The 22,053-nt window shown below is 52.5% G+C and overlaps 1 protein-coding gene across 3 annotated transcripts in view; it reads left to right on the forward strand.

The window, feature by feature from the left end:
• The window catches only part of AKAP6 (A-kinase anchoring protein 6), a 799,841-nt gene that overhangs the window by 550,612 nt on the left and 227,176 nt on the right, over window positions 1–22,053 (forward strand). For all 3 annotated transcript variants that reach the window (XM_085627414.1, XM_085627413.1, XM_085627415.1), the window contains one exon: window positions 17,411–17,559. In XM_085627414.1, coding sequence (XP_085483540.1) covers window positions 17,411–17,559 — 149 coding nt within the window. The remainder of the gene's footprint in view (window positions 1–17,410; window positions 17,560–22,053) is intronic.

A 22,053-nucleotide genomic window follows, 5' to 3' on the forward strand; every position in this document is an offset into this window, starting at 1 on the left:
GCACCTGTGAAGTGATGTCTTTGTTTCCCCTCCAATGCATCTGGGGGTGAGTCTCCTGATAGCTCCCCGCCAGGATAGTCCAACAAAAAGAGGCCTGATGGCCCCTTAACTCCGGCCTTTGTTATGGGCCCAGCTAGAATCTGATAAGCCCCTCCTGCTCTGCACACTGCTGCTAGGAAGGAAACCTACACTGAGACAAGTTTAGCTTATTTCTGTGGGGCCCACCCTCTTGGCAGGGTAGATGGTGTCCACCCTATGAAAGGAGTAGGTAGATGGCGTTCACCCTATGAAAAGAGTAGGTACACTGCGTCCACCCTGTGAAAGTAGTATCTAGACTGCATTCACCCTGTAGAAGGAGTAGGTAGACGGCGTACACCCTGTGAAAGGAGTAGGTAGACGGCGTCCACCCTGTGAGAGGAGTAGCTAGACCGCGTCCACCCTGTGAAAGGAGTAGCTAGACCGCGTCCACCCTGTGAAAGGAGTAGGTAGACCGCGTCCACCCTGTGAAAGGAGTAGCTAGACGGCGTACACCCTGTGAAAGGAGTAGGTAGACGGCGCCCACCCTGTGAAAGGAGTAGGTAGACGGCGTACACCCTGTGAAAGGAGTAGGTAGACGGCGTCCACCCTGTGAGAGGAGTAGCTAGACCGCGTCCACCCTGTGAGAGGAGTAGCTAGACCGCGTCCACCCTGTGAAAGGAGTAGGTAGACCGCGTCCACCCTGTGAAAGGAGTAGCTAGACGGCGTACACCCTGTGAAAGGAGTAGGTAGACGGCGTCCACCCTGTGAAAGGAGTAGCTAGACGGCGTCCACCCTGTGAGAGGAGCAGGTAGACTGCGTCCACCCTATGAAAGGAGTAGCTAGACTGCGTCCACCCTATGAAAGGAGTAGGTAGACGCGTACACCCTGTGAAAAGAGTAGGTACACTGCGTCCACCCTGTGAAAGTAGTATCTAGACTGCATTCACCCTGTAGAAGGAGTAGGTAGACGGCATACACCGTGTGAAAGGAGTAGCTAGACCGCGTCCACCCTGTGAAAGGAGTAGCTAGATCGTGTCCACCCTGTGAAGGGAGTTGGTAGATGGCGTCCACTCTGCGAAAGGAGTAGGTAGACAGCTTCCAAACTGTGAAAGGAGTGGGTGGACGGCGTCTATTCTGTGAAAGGAGTAGCTAGACCGCGTCCACCCTGTGAAAGGAGTAGGTAGACGGCGTCCACCCTGTGAAAGGAGTAGCTAGACCGCGTCCACCCTGTGAAAGGAGTAGGTAGACGGCGTCCACCCTGTGAAAGGAGTAGCTAGACCGCGTCCACCCTGTGAAAGGAGTAGGTAGACGGCGTCCACCCTGTGAAAGGAGTAGCTAGACCGCGTCCACCCTGTGAAAGGAGTAGGTAGACGGCGTCTACCCGCATGTGCCCTCTAGTCGTGCCCTGCTCATCACTGACATATAAGTCTGCAGTTTTGATTTTTTAAATACATAGAGCAGTGGCAGCCGCCCAAGGCGCGGAAAAGAGTGGGGTCTGGAACAAAGCGCCCTGATTGCTCCCCCTTGTGGTGGCGCCGCCTGCAGACTTTGTTGGGGCTTTTGTCAATGTGGCTCTTTCCTAAATGCTCTGATACCATTCAGTGATGCAATGTTCACCCGTGAATGTTTCACCCGTGAATGTTTCACCCGTGAATGTTTCACCCTTGAAGGTTTCACCCTTGAAGGTTTCACCCGTGAATGTTTCACCCGTGAATGTTTCACCCGTGAATGTTACACCCTTGAAGGTTTCACCCGTGAATGTTTCACCCGTGAATGTTTCACCCGTGAATGTTACACCCTTGAAGGTTTCACCCGTGAATGTTTCACCCTTGAAGGTTTCACCCGTGAATGTTTCACCCCTGAAGGTTTCACCCGTGAATGTTTCACCCCTGAAGGTTTCACCCTTGAAGGTTTCACCCGTGAAGGTTTCACCCGTGAATGTTTCACCCCTGAATGTTTCACCCTTGAATGTTTCACCCGTGAAGGTTTCACCCGTGAATGTTTCACCCTTGAAGGTTTCATCCCTGAATGTTTCACCCCTGAATGTTTCACCCCTGAATGTTTCACCCTTGAAGGTTTCACCCGTGAGCTGGGCTGTCGCTGCCTGGTGCAAGGCACTGTCTGGCGCCCTCCTCCGCATTCTTACTGTAACTCCAGGCAGTGTTGCCTCGGTTTCTGTTCACTTATCTCAGTCCGCAGCCCAGGTGTGCCCGCCACCCCAAATGAACTATAGCGCCTTGGGAGCTGCCGAGAAAGAAAGTGCTTGCCGCCTTCCGCTAATTATCTAATTAACAATTCCACAGATTTACACACAGAGCTGAAAACCAAAACACCAGAGGGAGCAGAGAAAACAAACACCCCCCGCCCCCACAACCAGACAATGCAGACAGCTGAAAAGAATCTGTGTAGGGAATGTGCATGAAACAAGCCCCCCCCCCCACACACCACAGAAAAGCAGCTCAGAGTCTGCAACATGAATACAGAACCACACAAGCATCACTGAACATTGAAGAGAAGATCAGGAGAGGGGGGGGGGGTCCCAAATCAAGCACAGAACCCCACTAACAGCACAGGTCAGTGAATAGAAAACAGCGTGGGGAGGGTCACTAAACTGCCCCTGCCCCCTCCGAGCAACATAAGCTCTGAGCAGGAGACAGTGTAGAGAGAGTGGGCAACACAGCTACCCACCGCCTCTCCTTACACAGCATGCAGTACCACAGATGCTGCCACAGATCCCAGCACTAACTATAAAATACAAACCTATTCCACGCGAAGAACTGGAAACCTCTACCTCTGGCACAAATAATAGCACCACAAAACCGAGTACTGAAAATACCAACCTCCCCACACAAGACAACACTGCACACAAAGATCTCACAGAGCACTGAAAAACTCTCCTCCACTCAAACTCCAACTGCTCCCACACATCCCAAAACACTAAAGCCACGCCCACATACCACAAAGCAATGAAAACACAAGGGTGGGCGTAACCTGCATCATTTGCTGCATCGTAATTATGTGAAATTACAGCAAAATCACGTGAGATTATGCGAGATTTCACCAGGAGTGTAACCCAGCGTTTAGCACTATTTTCTTAGTGCAAAATGCACCTTTGCATCCAAAATGGGCCCGAGGATGCATTATGCGCTCAGATATTAGCACTGGATGCAACAGAATGCAAACGCAGCAGCCGCTCGTGCTCACTAAACTCATTGTCACTGTGCACCAGCGATGGTGTTTTGTGTCAAATGACTCATAATTATGCAAACAGGCATAATTGCACGAGAAGGTGGCCTGATATATGCTGTCCACTAGTTCTAGTGGGCACCTTGTATCAGTCCAAACAACCCCTTATGGTGAATGGTTAAAGACAACCTTTATTGAAAGCTATCCTAGTGGTAGCTATGGAGAGCAGCCTTCAGGCTAAGTCTTGAAGGAGTGTTAGGCTTATTGTTTTACCATAATAACCTCTTGAATAACCAAATGAAAGGACAACCACACCCGGTATATATTCAAAATATATGTATTTAGGTTAAAACACACCCCTCTAGTCTCTTTATGAGGCTGGAGTTCAAAGTACTTAAGTTACAAGTTAGCAATCAACAGTAATAACACAAATACACGTTTGGGCCCTAGGGGCTTACCAAACCATATACCAATAAAGTGGTATAAGAACCACGACTGAACTAGACACAAGGCCAAGAGCCTGTAGAATCGCTGGGTCCCCAAGGAACCACCCAAGGTAGTGACACAGGGGACCCACGGGGACCGTGTGCAATGTGTAAACACAACCGCGGGTTCCTGTTAGTTTCTATGGGCAATGTTGCGGTTGGAAATTTAAAGATTAGGGACACTTAGAATCGAGTCCGGACCAAACCCTTTTGGACTTAGGAAGTTCTAAGGCTAGCACCCATGGGAGCACCAGAGTACTCGAGTTACCTCACCCAGGGAAGCCGGGTGCATAGGTGTCTTTTGGTGTCGGTCGCGTCAGCGATTTCAATGGAAGCCTGCAAAGAAGTGCTGCTGCCGTGAAGAGGAGAAGTGTCCGAAGAGATCCAAGCCTGGATCTAGGATGGAAGGAACCTGAAAGCAGAGGGGACAGAGTTTGGGTCACTAGCCAGTGACCAAGGGCACGATTGACCAATGCCCACAGATGTCGGGTTCTTCAGGTGAGTTGATGAGTGTCATAACTCTTCAGCCACGAGGTCCAGGAGGTGCTGATGATGACCAGGAGCTGGATTCGAGCTGTCCCACAAAGTCTGTCGAGTGCTGCAGTGTCGGCGACCAGATTGGACCCAACAAGCCTTGGCAAGTTACTTGAAAGCAGAGAAAGGACATCGGTGCAGACCAGCAAGGTCTGGGAGACTCACCCAGTGAGGGTAAGTCAGGGCACGTCTGGAGCAAACAGGAAAGCCCAATCGGAAGAGGCGTTACCTTCGTGGGGACCCACTAACCAACGGGCTAGCGATCGCGAAGGAGCCTTGAGTGGTCGCACTGGAAACTGGCCCACGGGTCACTCGTGGAGTGGAGGCCAGAAATCTTCAGTGCAGGAGGTGCTCAAGGCTGGGGCTACTCGGAGGCCAAAGCACAACTTCGAGGAAGACCGGGAAGATAGTGTTGCTGCAAAAGTTCACAGTGTCCAGGGGTCATGGTTCCACGTCACCCACGATAGCCACAGGCCACAGCTTTGCTGTGGACTCAGGGTAGCCTCGGGGAAGTCTGAAAATCCACCTCTGGTGATGCAAAGACTTCGGCGTCTGGCGGGAGCTTCAGCGATGCAGACCGGTCAGTTGCTTCTTTGGTGCCTGCCAAGCAGGGGAGTCACTCCTTGACCCCAAGGGAGATTTCTTCAGTCTTCTAGTCAGAGTAGAATGTCGAAGGTCCAGGATATATGTTGCAGAGTTTCTTCCAGGGTAATCTAAAGTCTCAAGGACTGGGTTCCCATACTTATACTAAGTTTGGGGGTTGGACATACTCTAGGGACCCACCTATGGGAGGGTTTGGAAAGAGGGTTGGTTACACCCATTTCCTTTGTCCAGTTTCGCATCAGAGCAGGGGCAGGTAGCCCCTGCAACCGGTTTGAACTGGACTATGCACAGGGACACCAAGTGTGTCCCCAGTGCAGGACTTCAAAGCACCAGAGAATGCGCCCACCCAGCCACAATACACATCTGCCTGTCTGGGGAGGTGGTTTCACCTCCCTGGGACAGGAAACCTATTGTCCAGGCCTCCCCTGCCGGAGTTTCGGTCAGCAGCAGCAGGAGGCCAGACCCGTGTCTGTGGCAGAGGCATCCATTTTGTGATGCCAGGGCTGTAGAAAGTCCTACCGGGCTAGACCAGTGTGAACATGTCTATCCCTCTAGAAGGGTGGAATGCTACACCCGCCGGGGGAGTAGTATTCCAAAGCGTTTGACACCAAACACAACATGTTTCCGTGCAGCCATCCCAAAGTTAGCATTTACCGCGAGGTTATAATGCACTTAAGAGTATATGGTCAGGCTGCACCACAAACCGTATCAGAGGAGGTACTCCGAATGCTGCAGAGGGGCTCTGCTCATGCAGGGGCACCCTCTCACATAAAAACCAAGCACTCTGCCTTCAGGATTGTTAAGGCCTGCAATAGTAGTGACTTATTGATTTTATATGTGTGTGCAATGGTAGTGATATAGGTAGCCTAGACCACTGTAAGGGGTGCAAGCACACCCTTACCCAGGCTGCAGTAGCAGACCTGTGGTGCCATTTTGGAGTGCTTCCCAGGGGTGGCATAATACATGCTTCAGCCCCTGGTAGGCCTCTGAGGTACCTATGCCCTAGGTACATAGTATACCATATACTAGGGGCTTATAAGGCACTCCAGAATCCAATTAGATATGTACCTAATGTACATGGAAACCATTTTGGAGAGGAAGCAGCTAGGCTGGGGTCTTTATTAGCAGGGCCACAGCCACACTAAGGTCGAGAAACAGTGAAACACCAGCAAAAAGTGGGGGTACCCATGTGAAGCAGATCTTACTCTCCTACATCAGTCATTTTGCATCAAAAGAGTAACACAAAATTAACAAAGGTAGTCCAGTTACTCCGGTGTGGTTAACATTCCGCCCAGGCCTATAAAACACCAGTGCTCCCCACATAACACAAACTCAGTCATTATGTTCACAAAGTGAGTGCGCCAGTCCTTAATTTATTTTAAAAAAAAGTTCCAGGGCCCTCCTCGGGAGACCTCTGCAGCTTGCGCCACCAACACAGCTGCTAACCCTCACACTCCTACAAGGGTGACAATTCAGACTATTCCAGGTCCTTAAAGCTATGAGAATGGCCTGGACAGCAGCTTTTGCCATTTTAAATGTTTATTTAATTAATAAACAACAATTGTGTTTTCATCTTTAATTTAGGCAAACAGTGCCACCATGTGGCAGACTGTCATAAGTACTAGTGTTGGCAATTAAGTGCCGGTGTTGAGCACCAGAAACTACCGGCTCAAATTAAGCACTGGACACCTCCCCAGAGACACATAACTGTAGGGTACATATCTGGGAAGAAGTCTACTTTCCTACTGTGTGCCTCAGCTGTGGATTCTCTCTTCCGTTTCTATTTTCTGAATGCCCCACCTCTTCCCACATTTCATCATCTAACACCCCATACACCATCTGAAGGTACCATGCGCCAAACACAGAGAAGACAGCCTGGCGAGGTGCCCAGAGGAAGGCCATAAACAGGAGGAAGGGCAGTTATGAGAGACAAGGAAACCCGAAGGTAAAACACTAGGGACCTTGGGCGTTAACTTATTACAAAAAACAGTGGACCCTAGTAGTTGGGGGATTAAGATAAGGATAGACACAAACTAAATAGTATTTATGTCCTTTGTCCAGCAGGACAGGAATTTATTTGGCGATGCACAAAATCAGAAAGTAATGTCAAGGGGGCACAGCCCGTGACCTACAGTGAACAAGACAAACCAACAACTATAGGCAACAGCGAGCAAATCGCTCTGTATGCTTATAATCAGTGAACAGACTGAATATAATTTGAGTGACCATTGGACATGGCATTCACAAGCATATTCAGTAGATATGATCCTATTGTGTCGACGACGTTTCGATGCCGAAAAACAAAATAAATGGCATCATCTTCAGGACAAATATATAAATCATGTTTGTCTTGGAATTATAAACAATTTGCCTTTCATGCAAGGCTGGTCCATAAAGCGGGGAAGGTAGTTCAGGTAGAGAAAGATTAAGACCATCGATGGTGCGTCGATATCAGGATATCCCGCGTGTTTATCAAGGAAACCGTACAGATCACGGCTCAAGTGGTGCCGGTTGCAGAATCGCAGGACGCGGCATCTCTGTCTTGTTCACTGTAGGTCACGGGCTGTGCCCCCTTGACATTACTTTCTGATTTTGTGCATCGCCAAATAAATTCTTGTCCGGCTGGACAAAGGACATAAATACTATTTAGTTTGTGTCTATCCTTATCTTAATCCCCCAACTACTAGGGTCCACTGTTTTTAATAAACAGGAGGCAGGCATGAGGACTGGAACGCAGAGTTATGGTCGACATAAACAAAGCATCCTACAGCCAAGAGCACTCTCTTGGGACCGCTGTTCATCAAGACGATAGTGAGAAGTACAAGTATTGGGGTAGCCCAAGCAGCAGTCCAACAGATCTCACGTAGTGGAACCCCACTCACCTCTGCTTAGAAGACAGCCTTGGCGCCAGTGAAGCCGCTCTCGACCCCGGCCTGGTGTGATCCACCCAAGCTCAGGTGGACCTCATGATTCACCCTCTGAACCCCCCTTTTCAGGGTAGCCATAGTGGGCTTTTAGCCTCGGCCTGTTGACCCCTAAATTACTAAATAAATCCAGGAGTTTTAAAGCACAGCAAATCACCCGTGAGGCTCTCAAGGCGCTGAATTGTAGGCACGGGGACATTAAGCGATTTGTCCAGAATAACAGGATGTTGACACCGAGACTCGAACCTGGTTGCCACCAGCTCTGAAGTCGGCAGCTCAGGCTGTTATAGGGAAACAGCAGATCAGAATCCCACACCCAGTACATTACAGTAAGGGGCAGGGCCCAGCGGACATCAAGAGAATGGGGTTCACGCCCTGTGCCTCAAAGAATCAAGGAAAAACATGAAACTATGAGAGGCAGCCTGTCTGGAGAAGAGCAAAGGTAGAGGGAGCAGTGGGCATCAGCCAGCCTGCTGGTGACATCACAGCCACCAGAAAGACCACCTTTGCTGGAGCCTGAGCAGAGGGGCAGACTACAGAGGCTGGAAGGGAGCGCCCTAGGGACCTCCCAAGACCAGAGGACTTTACAGCAAGTGACCGTGGAGGATGCGGGGAACCCTAAATGGCCAGATCCACCCGTTTAGATCAACTGCTCCTCTGAACCCCATTGTTTCCACAGCCTGATCATGAGGTGAAGCGGACGATCGACCACAGTGATTGGACGGAGGATCGCTGGGGGCGGGAACAAGAAACTGACAATGGAAAGGAGTCCCACAGGAAGGCGGATGAGGGCTGAGCACCAAGGACAAGGTGGCCCATAGGAAGTCCCTACAATCCCTGTCAACCCTGCCCCTGAACCTTCTCTCTCCCCATTGGAGGATGGGAGGAATGGGAGCGAAGGTGCAAAGTCGAGACCAGAGGAAGGGCCGAGGACCTACCTGAAGCCCTCAACGCCACGTCTCCAGGTAGAACTGATGAAGGAGAGCATGATGGGGAAAGAAAGCGATCCCACCGAGGGAGGCCCAACCAGGCAGACAGCATCTGACCCCCCTCCTCCCCGTGGCACAGAGCCAGCATGAAGAAGGAAGGAACACAGAGAGTTTATCCACAAGTGACCTCTCCCACCCGGGACAGACCAAGCCCTTAAGGAGAACAGATGTCCCTCCACGCAGGAAGAGATGTCATGTGAAAGGGTCTCCATCAGCCACCTCAAGCCCCCTGAGGTTTGCATCGGCTCTTGCCCTCTGGTTGTCAGGTTCGACCAGGACTACGGATCCCCAGAAGTGACAGACAGACTCCGGAAGGGCCCGAGGAATGGCTGAAAGTTGCTGTGAATCTGAGCATAGATTGGCCTTGACCAGAGACCAATGGCCTTGCACCTCCAGACAGTCCGAGGTGTCCCCCAACCCCAAAGACTTGTGTGTAAACTCAGAGCACACAGAGATGAAGGGCGCAGGGGGACACTCTCCTGTCCCTGAGTCAACCGCCAGGCACGGGCATGGGCTGTCCCCGGTGTTACTGACCAGGACCTGGTAATCCAAGCTTTGGACCCCAGAGAGGTCTGAGATGGGCCTCTAAGGGCTTGACATGAAGATGGACCCAGAGAGCCCTCACCGTGGTGGCAGCCATGAGGCTCTAAACGTTGCCCTCTAATGCGGATTAACCTGCCACCAGAGGTCTGTCTGTCCTGCAGGAGGACCCCCTTCCTCTGGAAAAGAGAAGGCGCTCAGCAAGTGCTACCCATCCCGGTCAACTGTGATACGGAAGTACGCATCCTGCAGGTCGAGTATCACTAGGGCGTCCCTGGGGAATTTGTGGAATAACAAAACTGGAGGGTGGCCATCTTAAAGGGGTCCTTCCTGCAGGAGTCTGCCCCCTTCGGTCCTTGCTGCAGGAGTCTGCTCTCTTTGGTCCTTCCTGCAGGAGTCTGCCCCTCTTGGTCCTTCCAGCAGGAGTCTGCCCCCCTTGGTCCTTCCAGCGGGAGTCTGCCCCCCTTGGTCCTTCCAGCGGGAGTCTGCCCCCCTTGGTCCTTCCAGCGGGAGTCTGCCCCCCTTGGTCCTTCCAGCGGGAGTCTGCCCCCCTTGGTTCTTCCTGCGGGAGTCTGACCCCGTCGGTCCTTCCTGCAGGAGTCTGCCCCCTAGGTCCTTCCTGCAGGTGTCTGCTCTCTTTGGTCCTTCCTGCAGGAGTCTGCTCACTTTGTCCTTCCTGCAGGAGTCTGCACCCCCCCTTGGTCGTTCCTGCAGGAGTCTGCCACTTCTGTCCTTCATGCAGGCATCTGCCCTCTTTGGTCCTTCCTGCATTAGTTTGATCTCTTTGGTCCTTCCAGCAGGAGTCTGCCCCCCTTGGTCCTTCCAGCAGGAGTCTGCCCCCCTTAGTCCTTCCAGCAGGAGTCTACCCCCCCTTGGTCCTTCCAGCAGGAGTCTGCCCCCTAGGTCCTTCCTGCAGGAGTCTGCTCTCTTTTGTCCTTCCTGCAGGAGTCTGCTCACTTTGTCCTTCCTGCAGGATTCTGCACCCCCCCCCCCCCTTAGTCGTTCCTGCAGGAGTCTGCCCCTTCTGTCCTTCATGCAGGCATCTGCCCTCTTTGGTCCTTCCTGCAGTAGTTTGATCTCTTTGGTCCTCCCTGCAGGAGTCTGCCCCTCCTTGGTCCTTCCAGCAGGAGTCTGCCCCCCCTTGGTCCTTCCAGCAGGAGTCTGCCCCCCCTTGGTCCTTCCTGCAGGAGTCTGCCCCCCTTGGTCCTTCCTGCTGGAGTCTGCCCCCTTCGGTCCTTCCTGCAGGAGTCTGCCCCCTTCGGTCCTTCCTGCAGAAGTCTGCCCCCTTCGGTCCTTCCTGCCGGAGTCTGACCCCTTCGGTCCTTCCTGCAGGAGTCTGACCCCTTTGGTCCTTCCTGCAGGAGTCTGACCCCTTTGGTCCTTCCTGCAGGAGTCTGACCCCTTCGGTCCTTCCTGCAGGAGTCTGACCCCTTCGGTCCTTTCTGCAGGAGTCTGACCCCTTCGGTCCTTCCTGCAGGAGTCTGCTCCCCCTTGGTCCTTCCTGCAGGAGTCTGCTCCCCCTTGGCCCTTCCTGTAGGAGTCTGCTCCCCCTTGGTCCTTCCTGCATGAGTTTGCCCCCTTTGGTCCTTCCTGCAGGAGTCTGCCCCCTTCTCTGCCCCCTTTGGTCCTTCCTGCAGGAGTCTGCCCCCTTTGGTCCTTCCTGCAGAAGTCTGCCCCCATTGGTCCTTCCTGCAGGAGTCTGCCCCCTTTGGTCCTTCCTGCAGGAGTCTGCCCCCTTTGGTCCTTAGTCTGCCCCCTTTGGTCCTTCCTGCAGGAGTCTGCCCCCTTTGGTCCTTCCTGCAGGAGTCTGCCCCCTTTGGTCCTTCCTGCAGGAGTCTGCCCCCTTTGGTCCTTCCTGCAGGAGTCTGCCCCCCTTTGTCCTTCCTGCGGGAGTCTTCCCCCTTCGGTCCTTCCTGCAGGAGTCTGCCCCCCTTTGTCCTTCCTGCAGGAGTCTGCCCTCCTTCGGTCCTTCCTGCGGGAGTCTTCCCCCTTCGGTCCTTCCTGCGGGAGTCTTCCCCCTTCGGTCCTTCCTGCGGGAGTCTTCCCCCTTCGGTCCTTCCTGCGGGAGTCTTCCCCCTTCGGTCCTTCCTGCGGGAGTCTTCCCCCTTCGGTCCTTCCTGCGGGAGTCTTCCCCCTTCGGTCCTTCCTGCGGGAGTCTGCACCTTTGGTCCTTCCTGCAGGAATCTACCCCCTTCGGTCCTTCCTACAGCCTCTTTTGTCCTTCCTGCAGGAGTGAGCCCCCTTCGGTCCTTCCTGCATGAATCTTCCCCCTACAGTCCTTCCTGCGGGAGTCCCCCTTCGGTCCTTCCTGCGGGAGCCTGCCCCCTTCGGTCATTCCTGCGGGAGTCTGCCCCCTTCGGTCATTCCTGCGGGAGTCTGCCCCCTTCGGTCCTTCCTGCGGGAGCCTGCCCCCCTTTGGTCCTTCCTGCAGGAGCCTGCCCCCCTTTGGTCCTTCCTGCAGGAGCCTGCCCCCCTTCGGTCCTTCCTGCAGGATTCTGCCCCCTTCGGTCCTTTCTGCAGGAGTCTGCCCCCCCTCGGTCCTTTCTGCCGGAGCCTGCCCCCCTTCGGTCCTTTCTGCAGGAGCCTGCCCCCCTTCGGTCCTTCCTGCTGGAGCCTGCCCCCTTCGGTCCTTCCTGCTGGAGCCTGCCCCCCTTCGGTCCTTTCTGCAGGAGCCTGCCCCCCTTCGGTCCTTTCTGCAGGAGCCTGCCCCCCTTCGGTCCTTCCTGCTGGAGCCTGCCCCCCTTCGGTCCTTCCTGCAGGATTCTGCCCCCTTCGGTCCTTCCTGCAGGAGTCTGCCCCCTTCGGTCCTTCCTGCAGGATTCTGCCCCCTTCGGTCCTTTCTGCAGGAGTCTGCCCCCCCTCGGTCTTTCCTGCAGGAGTCTGCTCCCCCCTCCCCCCCCCCCATTCGGTCCTTCCTGCGGGAGTCTGACCCCCCTTCGGTCCTTCCTGCAGGAGTCTGTTCTCTTTGTACTTCACGTTTTTGTCTGCTTTGCCAGTAAGAGTGGTTCGACCCCTTTGTTGTCCGCGGAGCTGCTTTCAGGGTCCAGTCCTGTGCACTTGGGCCCGTGTGACTGGTTCTGGAGTCCGGTGCTGCACAGTCTGGTTTGGGGTTCACTTATCCGTCAGACTGGGGGCGAGGTGAGGGGCAGTGCAGCGTTTTCTTTTGTCACTGGGTTTGGGGGGAGGGGTGTCATGGCACAGTACCGTTCTGCCCCTTGGACTGGCTGTGGGTCCCGAGCTGTTCTTGCGCTCCATTTCACTTCTACCGAGCGCTCCGAGGCCCCTTGGGCGGCACAAGGCGCCTTATAAAACCACCGTCACCTCAAAGTCCCTTGTTCCGCTCCGTCTGACCCTGCTCAGATCCGGCGGACACGGGTTCCAGGGCGCCCCGTCCGCTTCCCTCCTTCAAAGACATCCTGGGATTTTGAGGGTTCCGGAATATTCTATTCCACGAACATCTGTGTCCCCGATGTGAACGCCCCGTGACCCTCTTCTCGGAGGATTTTGCTTAACTGCACAACCTCTTTTTTCTCTGATATGTTTCATTGTTATAGCGTTGCATGCATCTGAAGTCCGCGTCAGGGCGCTTTTGAGTTCGACTCTCCGAATGCCTCTGCATTGCGACAAAGTTCTCTTTTGCAGGAACACGAAGGTCTTTTGTTGGGTTCGATCTGTGGGTGAAATGTCACTCTTTCCCCCCCTCCCCTCCACCAGGTCTCTTCCAGGGATCAGCAGTTCTGGTTGAGACGGATGCCATCGGTTCGGGGCAAGGCTTGCACCCCTTCCTGGCCAAGGCCTCTCTCCGCAGGGGCCTCCGCCCGTGGCCTCCCAGGAACCTGACGGGCCAATCTGTGCAAATTGCAGAAAAACCTAAAATGCGACAAAGATTGGCACAGGTGTTGTCATAGGGGCACAGAGAGACCTTTCTTCCCTCCGAATCTAAGTAATGTTTAAAAGATTAAAGCGAAGAAGTCTCGATGGCCCCACCTGGTCAGCTCCGAGGACGAATGCTGCGGAGGGTGAGTGGCATAAGAGACGGTGATGTCGCGGCGACAGGGGTCTGGACCGCTCGCTCTTCAGCCTGATGTTTGCACAATGAGCCTTGAATAATAATTTCACCTCGGACTTGGCGTTACTGGGGATACGCTTGGGTTCGGAACCACCAGGGTCAGCCAAGGGACCTGAAAGTCTCACGTCCATAGCTCAGCCAAGGTATGGGGCAAACGTTATCCAACTTCATACAGTTGGAAATAATGTCCTGCAAAGTGTAGCGGCTGGATTCAACCAGATGCCAACCCATAGAAGGAGGGCGCCATCTGGGTCGTATCCTCAATAAAACCCTGGGTTAGCTCCAGGTGCAGTGTGAGGGGAGGGGTGGATGGGGGTGCACTTAATAACTTCGGAGGAAACGGGTTTCCTCTGCCTGAATAGGACCGCATTTGCTAAAACCCCATACTCCCGCTCGGTGAGTGGCACCAATGCATTGGGAATGAGACACTTTCAGGGGAGGGGTCCACGCCCCTCTAATCTGCGGTCTGATGAGGGTACCGACTGTCCCTGTGCATTGACTTAACTTGGAACAGACCAGAGCACAGTGGGGAGTCCATGACCAGAGAAACTAAAGTTCAGTCCGAGGTAACAAAAGGTCTTGACGGATGTCTAAACATATGTTTATGAGATTTATAGAGCGCTCAAATACCCGTGGGTGTCTCGGCGCTAATAGCCGTTAATACTCATTTTGTCAGTTCTTCGCTTGCCTGGGCTACGAGACAAATATGTGATTTGGAGTCATTAGTGCCGAGGTTCAGATTGTGCATAAAAGAAACCACACAATACACCTGGTGTTTCAGGGCTTTTGGCGCAAGGGCCAACAGAACGGCGTCGTCCGCGTATAACAAAGCGGGGACGGGGCAGCCTGCTATTGGAGGTATGTCCGTGTGGGAGGAGGCTAGACGGGCTGTTCAACCATTGATGTATAAAACCGGTAATGACGGTGCCAATATGCAGCCCTGTCTTACCGCGCTCCTCAACGGGAATTCAGAAGACACTTCCCCGAGTGAAGTTAAACGAATCCAAGCGGTGAGGTCCGAGTGTAAACAATATAAAAAGTTAACCAATGGGAGGTCCGCGCCTAGATTCAGCAACGCCAACCAGAGTTTGGTTCCGTTCACTGAATCGAAGGCAGTGGATAAACCCATACAGGCCAAATATATGGGGGATCGCTTAGCCTTAGTATATTTAGCGATAGTCAAGGCTAGGTTTAAACCTTGTTTGTTTGTTCCTAATTTGGGTCGGAACCCAAATTGAAAAGGGAGCAGTGTGTCATTATCAGCTGCCCATACGACCAAACGATCGTAGATATCTCTACCAATGGTTTTAACCGTGCTATCGAGAAGTGAAATTGGTCGATAGCACTTGGGCGACGATCGGTCTCCCTTTTTGAATACGGGGATAATTGTTGCCGAGGACCATGAGGGAGGGACGGATGGAATTCAATAGGGAGATATTAAAGATATTGGTAATTAGAGGGCCCCAAATTTCTGGCATGGATTTACCCAGATCCATGGGGACCCCGTCTGGACCTGGGGCTTTCCCTCCCTTGCTGGACTGTATGGCCGACTCAACTTCCTCCAGGGTTAACAAAAGCTGGGGCGAATTCAGCAACAGCGTAGAGGGAGTATTGGGCAGAGTCGGCTCCTCCACAATACAGTGAATGGAGGAAGAATGGGTAACCCAGTCCGCGCCAGAGATATTGTTTTGGAGCAAGGGATTAATGGGAGAGTCCCTTGACTGTATTAGTTTAACTGTGTCCCAGAAAGATTTACTGTCCTTTCCCTGAGACGCACGTTCCAAAAGCTCCCAATCTTGGGTATGTACTTCCCTTTTCCTGGTTGCGAGGGCGACTTTATATTCAGTGCGTGCCAGAGAGATTTCCGATCTATCCCGCGGCGAGCATTGAATGCTCTCCCCTGCCTCCTGTTTGCCAGGGATCAGGCCCGGTGGAACCACCTAGGGTTTGTATTGAGGGGACGCGTAGGTTTTAGCGTAGTATCCCTGATTGCGAGTGTTAGGGAAACGAGTGCGGCGGATTCTCCCAGAGACAGTCAAGAAATGTAGTTCGATGTAACTTTAGTAACAAGCCGAGTGACTCTTTGGGGTTTTTCATGCCCCAGATTATGCGGAGACCGTCCGCAGAGTTTTGGGTAATGGAGGCTGGGTTTTAATTTTGTGCCTGGCCCTTGAGAGGTAAGCGCACAGAAGCGCTTAGGGCGTTATGATCGCCCCAGTCTACTGGCAGGATCTCACATATGGAGATCCATTGTAAAAGATCCATGCTAACAAACGTAATCAATAAGAGAGGCACTCCACCCCCTCTTAAGGATGACCGGGTACTGCAAGCCCCCCCCAAGGTTTTCAAATGAATCGACCATGCTGTGTGCAGTAAGATATCCAGATAATTTGATGCCCCTGACATCTTGCCCAGGACAGTACTTCTTCATATCCGGTTCCTGGGTGATCTTAGCATTAAAATCGCAGCAAATGAATAAGAGGGGTGAAGGGGCATTAAGAACAGCCTTGGAATGTAGTACAGAGACCAAGTTAAATAAAGTGAGTAAAATGAGAGCGACTGGCATGTGTAAAATCGTTGTTATACAAATGTATCAAAAGCCATATTTGTCTTTGGTACTCAAATTCTTAGTACTGAAAAGGCAGGGGGGCTGGATTCAATATGCGAATGCTCCAACTGTAGGCTCAGACTAACCCAAGTGGTTAACCCCCCAGCCGCTTGGCCAATGGGGAGGAGGGAGTGGCGGGACTCGAGTAACACGGGTATCCTTTACACTGCGGGGGCTCAGTGAGCCAGGTCTCTTGCAAGAGGATTAAATCAAACTTAGAAGCAAAAACCCTCCAGTAAGCCTTGTTGCTCTTTCCTTTAAGCCCTGCCACATTCCAGCTAAGACCCGAAAGAGATCTATAGTGTAGGTGAGAAGGATGAGTGTGGGGTGCAGCTAAGGGATTAACTGCTGGAGATAGGGTGCGCAAAGGGTCACGTATTGGGGCTGCAGCTGGAGGAGTGAGTCAGTCTACATCGGAAAGTGCTCAAACCTATTGGATGTGGGAAAGGGGCAAGTAACAGGGGGGGCACCAAGTAGGGCCTGGGTAGAGGACGGGGTGTTAAGGGTGAGTGGACTGCTGGAAACTGTCAGAACTAAGATATTACTGCATGTGATTGTGGGGGTGTCGACCAAAGGCGCGGTTATTCAGGTTATCCATGAATCGGGGGGCTCTGTAAAAAAAGCCTAGATAGTCATTCAGCGAGTGGCCCATTCCTTGAATACTTAGGGGCTCCTCTAAACCTGACTCCTTATACGGAAGCCAGTGACCCATTCTGATTCAATCGATTATGGGCTCTTCTATCCGTGAATTTACATTGATTTTACCGTGAACAAGCGGTACCCTTGGGCTCTTCAACATGATCAGATCTCCCGCCCACATACAAGGCTACGTACGGAGCCTGTCGGCCCATCCACGCACTCAGATTGTGCGTGACTCTTCTACACCTCTGAAGGTTGCTCACAGTCCTTCTTTTCTGTCCTGATGAAGACCCGCCAGTTTGGCACTCTAATCATCTGAGTCGAAACGTCGACGTCAAAACTACACAAGCCCGGATGTTTTCTTATCATCCTAAAGACAGACGTGCTTTGAGTCATTGCCTCTTTTCCTTTGGATATATTTTGTAATACTTGAGCCCTTTCCTGACAGGCTTACCACAGTGACGCGTTCCCTGCCACGGCACTTATTGTTCTCTATAACTTTCAGATTCATCTTTCCCTCTTCTTTAACGCCACTTGAGCTCTCCCACGAGCACTTTCTCTTATGCACTTTAAGGAGCAACCGAAAAGTATTAATTGTATGTAAGTGCATTTTCTTTGATAAAAGAAATATAAAGAATTGAATTGACTTTCATAGCGCATCTGGTTTTTTCTCGCTCTCTCTTATAAATCAGTTGAAGTTGGTGCAAATACAATATTGAATATTGAGTCTATTATTATAAAGGTGCAATGATAGTCTTTATGAAAGTGTCTACCTCCACCCCCTCACCCACATTTCCTCCTTTCTGCCCCCTGCAGGCCGAGGTGCAGCTGTGCTCCCTGGAAGCCAAGAGGGACGCGGTGGACCAGATGTCGCTGAAGCTGTTCAGCGAGCAGTATGCCCGCAGCAGCCAGCGCAAGGAGGAGTTTGCCGACATGTCGAAAGGCAACACCGCGGGCAACAACGGGTAAGGGTCTAAGGCGCCACCCCCTACTCATGGGCCTGCATGTGCAGGGAGGGGGGCAGTGAAGGGTAACGGTCCAGTGCGCCACCCCCTACTCAAGGGTCTGCATGTGCAGGGAGGGAGGCGGTCAGTAAAGGGTAAGGGCCCCGGGTGCCACCCCCTACTCAAGGGTCTGCATGTCAAGGGAGGGGGGCAGGAAAGGATAAGGGACCCAGGTGCCAAACCCTCCTCATGAGTTTGCATGTCCAGGGAGGGGGGCAGCAAAGGGTTAGGGCCTGGGGCGCCCCCCCCAATTCAAGGGTCTGCATATCAAGGAAGGGGGCAGGAAAGGATAAGGGCCCCGGGTGCCACCCCCTACTCAAGGGTCTGCATGTCAAGGGAAGGGGGCAGGAAAGGATAAGGGCCCTGGGTGCCAACCCCTCCTCATGGGTTTGCATGTCCAGGGAGGGGGGCAGCGAAGGGTTAGGGACCGGGGCGCCATGCCTCGCTCCTTTATCTTCGTGTGTGGGGGGCAGTAAAGGGTAAGGCCCTGGGGCACCATGTCTCATGCCTCGCTCATGTATCTGAGTGTGCAAGGGAGGGGGGCAACTAAGGGTGAGGCCCAGGGCCATCCCTTTGTCGTGTGTACGGTGGGGTAAGGCCCTGCAGCAACAGACATGGATTTGGGGTTCCCTCTCACCCCTGTGGGGGTGCATTAGGCTGGGGCAGTCCTGCATGTGCGCAGATGAGAACCAGCTCCCACGTGGCCTGTGCCGTCCTCTCAACCAGGGACCAGGAGTGGCTGGCTCAGTGCCCGGCCTTGACCTTCTGAGAAATGTCCCCCAACCTCTTGAAGCTCTGCCCTACATTTGAGAGATCCTGAGTGCACCTGGGATGTTTCCTGGTGAGCGTCAGCCATGGGGGTCCTGAGCTGAGGTGGAGTGCCCCCACGGCATCTGTATGGGACTTCAGTCGGGCATGTTACTTGCACCTTACAGGCAACACCGGTTGTGACGTCTCTGGTATCTTCTTGCACCTTCCAGGCGGCCTCCGGTATCACCTTGCACCTTCCAGGCAGCCCAGGTGGTAACCCTCGGGTATCTTCTTGCTCCTTCAGGCCCAATTAGTGACCCCTTGTGTATTTCCTTGCATCTTCTAGGCCCAGTGGTGGCCCCTTGGTTGTCTCCTTGCACATACTTGCCCAAGTGGTGCCCCTAGAGTGACTTATTGCACATTCTTCTCCTTTAAAGGACACTAGAGGTTTCACCTTGCACTTTCTGGCCCTGGTGGTGGTCCCTGGATTATCTACCTGTACCTACTGCCCCAGTTGTGATCCGTTGGCTATTTCCTGGCCCCTTCTTGTCCCTCCAGGGACTCCAGGGGTGTCTTCTAGCCCTTGTGGTGACCCCTGGGGCATCTCCTTGCAACCTCTGGCTCCAGTCCCTACCCCTGGTTTATCTCCCTCCATCTTTCGACCCTTGAGCTAGTGGGGTATCAGCTGGCGCCTACTGGTGCTGGCCCCTGGGGCACCTTCTTGTAACTTCCGGCCCTGATGCTGGCACCTGGGTATCACCTTGCCCCTTCTGGCCTTGGTGATTACCCCATGGTATCTCCCTGCTGCTGCTCTGTTCCCAGTTTCCTTCTATCTGCTCGCACTGCCCAGTTCCTCATCCACACTTCTACGCCCACGTCCAAGCCAGATGTTCAGTGCATCGGTCATTACTTTGATGTTCAAGACACCATCAAATGCTTGGCTTCATCTGGACTCGACTGGGCTCCTCTTTCCTCCGCCCTCCTCCCCACCGCCCTGAGTCCGAGACTGTGTTCTTGATGAAGGAGTCTAGAGCAGTCTGACATTTCTTTTTCACAAATTCATGTTGGCTTCACTTTAGCGTGTCACCGTTTTCAAACTGTTCCCATACACCCCTCCCTGCATCCTCTTGCCATCTGTTGTAGTTGGACCTGGACTTCCAACTTTTACTGGACCATCATTTCCAGGGTTGAATATTGTTATGTTATGTGTATTTGTAAAGTGCACTATTGCTCGCGAGGTTATCCCGGTGCTGAGCAGGTGTGTTTTCAAGCCCTGCATATGGTAGGTTAGTCTTCCGCTTATTGGGGGATTCAGGAAGACCGGAAGAGGCTCTGATGTGGAGTGGGGGGCTGTTCCATGCTTTAGAAACGATGTAGGTGAGCGCCCATCCTCCTGATCTGTTCTGTGTATGTGTAGGATGTGTGCCAATAGGAGTCCTGCAGAGCGTTGGTGTCTGGGTGGTTGCGGGTGGGGCCTGAGTTGTGTAGGGCTTTGAATGTGTATGTGAGGAGTGTGAAATGAGAACCCTTGTGTCTCAGGAGCCAGTAGAGCGGCCTGAGGTGTGGTAAGATGTGAATTCTGTGTGGGAGATTGGGGATGAGTCTGGCTGCCGAGCTCTAGACAGTTTGTAGTTGCTTGGTGATTCCAGAGTAGAGGATGTTACCGTAAGTTATCTTGGTGTTTAGTTGGGCGTGAGTGGTGGCTTTCTAGCGTTGCTCGGGAGGCATTGGAAGATCTTCCTCAGCACCCGCAGGGTGCAGTGATTGCGTTGGCTTGTGTGCTCATGTCTAGTTTGTTGTTGATAATTCTTCCGAGGTTCCTGGCTTGGGTGGTGGATGTGGGTCTGAGTCTGGCCGGCCACCAGATGGAGTCCCATGGTGAGGTGTTCTTGCCGAAGATCACTACTTCTGTCTTGCCCGTGTTGAGCTTAAGGCAGTTGGCTTTCTTCCCATTAGCACTTTGGTCATGCAGGTGGTGAACTTGTTTCTTGTGTTGGGGGTCTTGTTCGAGAGGGAGAGTACGAGTTGCTTGTTGGCGGCATAATAGAGGATGTTGATGTCATGAGAGGGATCATGTAGGAGTTGAAGAGGGTGGGGCTGAGCAATGAACGCTGTGGCACTCCGCATACGAGTTTGCCGGTTCCGAGGAGTTGGGTGCCAGGCTGGCAGCTTGTGTTCTATCCGCTAAGAAAGAGCAGGTCCAGCAGAGAGCGGGTCCTCAGAGAGACCATGTCAAATGCTGCCAAGCGGTCCAGGGGAATGAGAGTTGCTGTGTCTCCTCTGCCAAGAATCATGCGGATGTCGTCCGTGGCAGCGATGAGTGCTGTTTCTGGACTGTGGTTGGTCCTAAATCTGGACCGTGTGATGTTCCCTGTTTCTGGTCCTATAGGTGCCCGGTGATGTGGGTGGGTTTGGTAATGTGCTGGGCGAGGCCAATGTTTTCTAGGTTTTTGAGAAGGGTGCAATGTTTGGGCCTGTGCGGTCTACTAGGTGAAAGAACACTGCCTGGTGAATGCCTTGCCTGATTTACTCTCAACTTTAGGATGGAAACTAACTGCTTTCCACTGTTTTCTATTTGGTGAAATGTTTCTCGCCGTATAATTTTTCTCACTCCCAGTTCCTTACCTTCTGTTAATTAACTCAGTCTTTACAAACTCATTTTTTTCCTCCTATTTCCACCTGCGTTTAAAGTAAAACACCCACAATGGGAGGCAGTGAGAGCCACTCTCACTTTATCCTACAATGGTCCCCTGCTCTAAGTTTTTAATGCCCATAAACTGATGCCAACAAGGCACAATTCTGCCTCGATGTAGTCACCAAGTCCCCCCACAAGTGCACTCTCTAAAGGGCCATGCATTCTATTGGGTCCGTTAATGGAATCGCCTCACGCTTACAGAAGATCAAACCTCATGTGCTGGCGTGTAGGTCGCCAAGTTTCGACAGTCATATAGCTGCCTTCCTCAGGGCTAAAGGCAAGAGTACTGCTAAAAGGCTGGGTACTTGTACTATCACAGTTAGCATCAGTACTCAGACCCTGGCTAATTCTCTGTGATAGAGACAGAGTCATAAACCTCTGAGCGAATCAAAAGAATTTGCAATGCTCTGGGTTGGGCTGTGGCCTTCGCGTTCAGCTGCTTGAGTCAGCAGGAAATGCCTAGATGCACTGAGTCTCCTTCTCTCTATTCCTACTCCTTCTCTCTCTCAACTCTCTCTTCCTACTCATTCTCTCTCTCGACTCTCTCTTCCTACTCATTCTCTCTCTCGACTCTCTCTTCCTACTCCTTCTCTAGACTCTCTCTTTCTACTCTCCTTTCACTCTATATCAGACTTTCTTTCTGTCTTTCTCAGTCTTTCACTCTCTCTCTGACTCTTTTTCTTGCCTCTCTTTCACTCTTGACTCTCTCTTCCTACTCTTTCTTTCACTCTATCTGACTCTTTCTCTCTCTTCCTCACTCAATCACTCTGTTTCTCTCTGACTTTCTCTAGCCTTTTCTCTTTCACTGACTCTCTCTCTTTCTCTCTCTAACTCTGAGTCTTTATCTTATTCTGTCTCTGACTCTCTCTCTCTCTCTCTCTCTCTCTCTCTCTCTCTCTCTCTCTCTCTCTCTCTCTCTCTCTCTCTCTATGAATGCTCGATTGCCATACCCCAAAATTGAGCTGCACTCGAATGCTGGCGTTAAGGTGGCAAGATGCTGCTGGTGGATA

Source organism: Triturus cristatus, chromosome 9, assembly GCF_964204655.1.
Source record: "Triturus cristatus chromosome 9, aTriCri1.1, whole genome shotgun sequence".
Taxonomy (NCBI): Eukaryota; Metazoa; Chordata; class Amphibia; order Caudata; family Salamandridae; genus Triturus; species Triturus cristatus.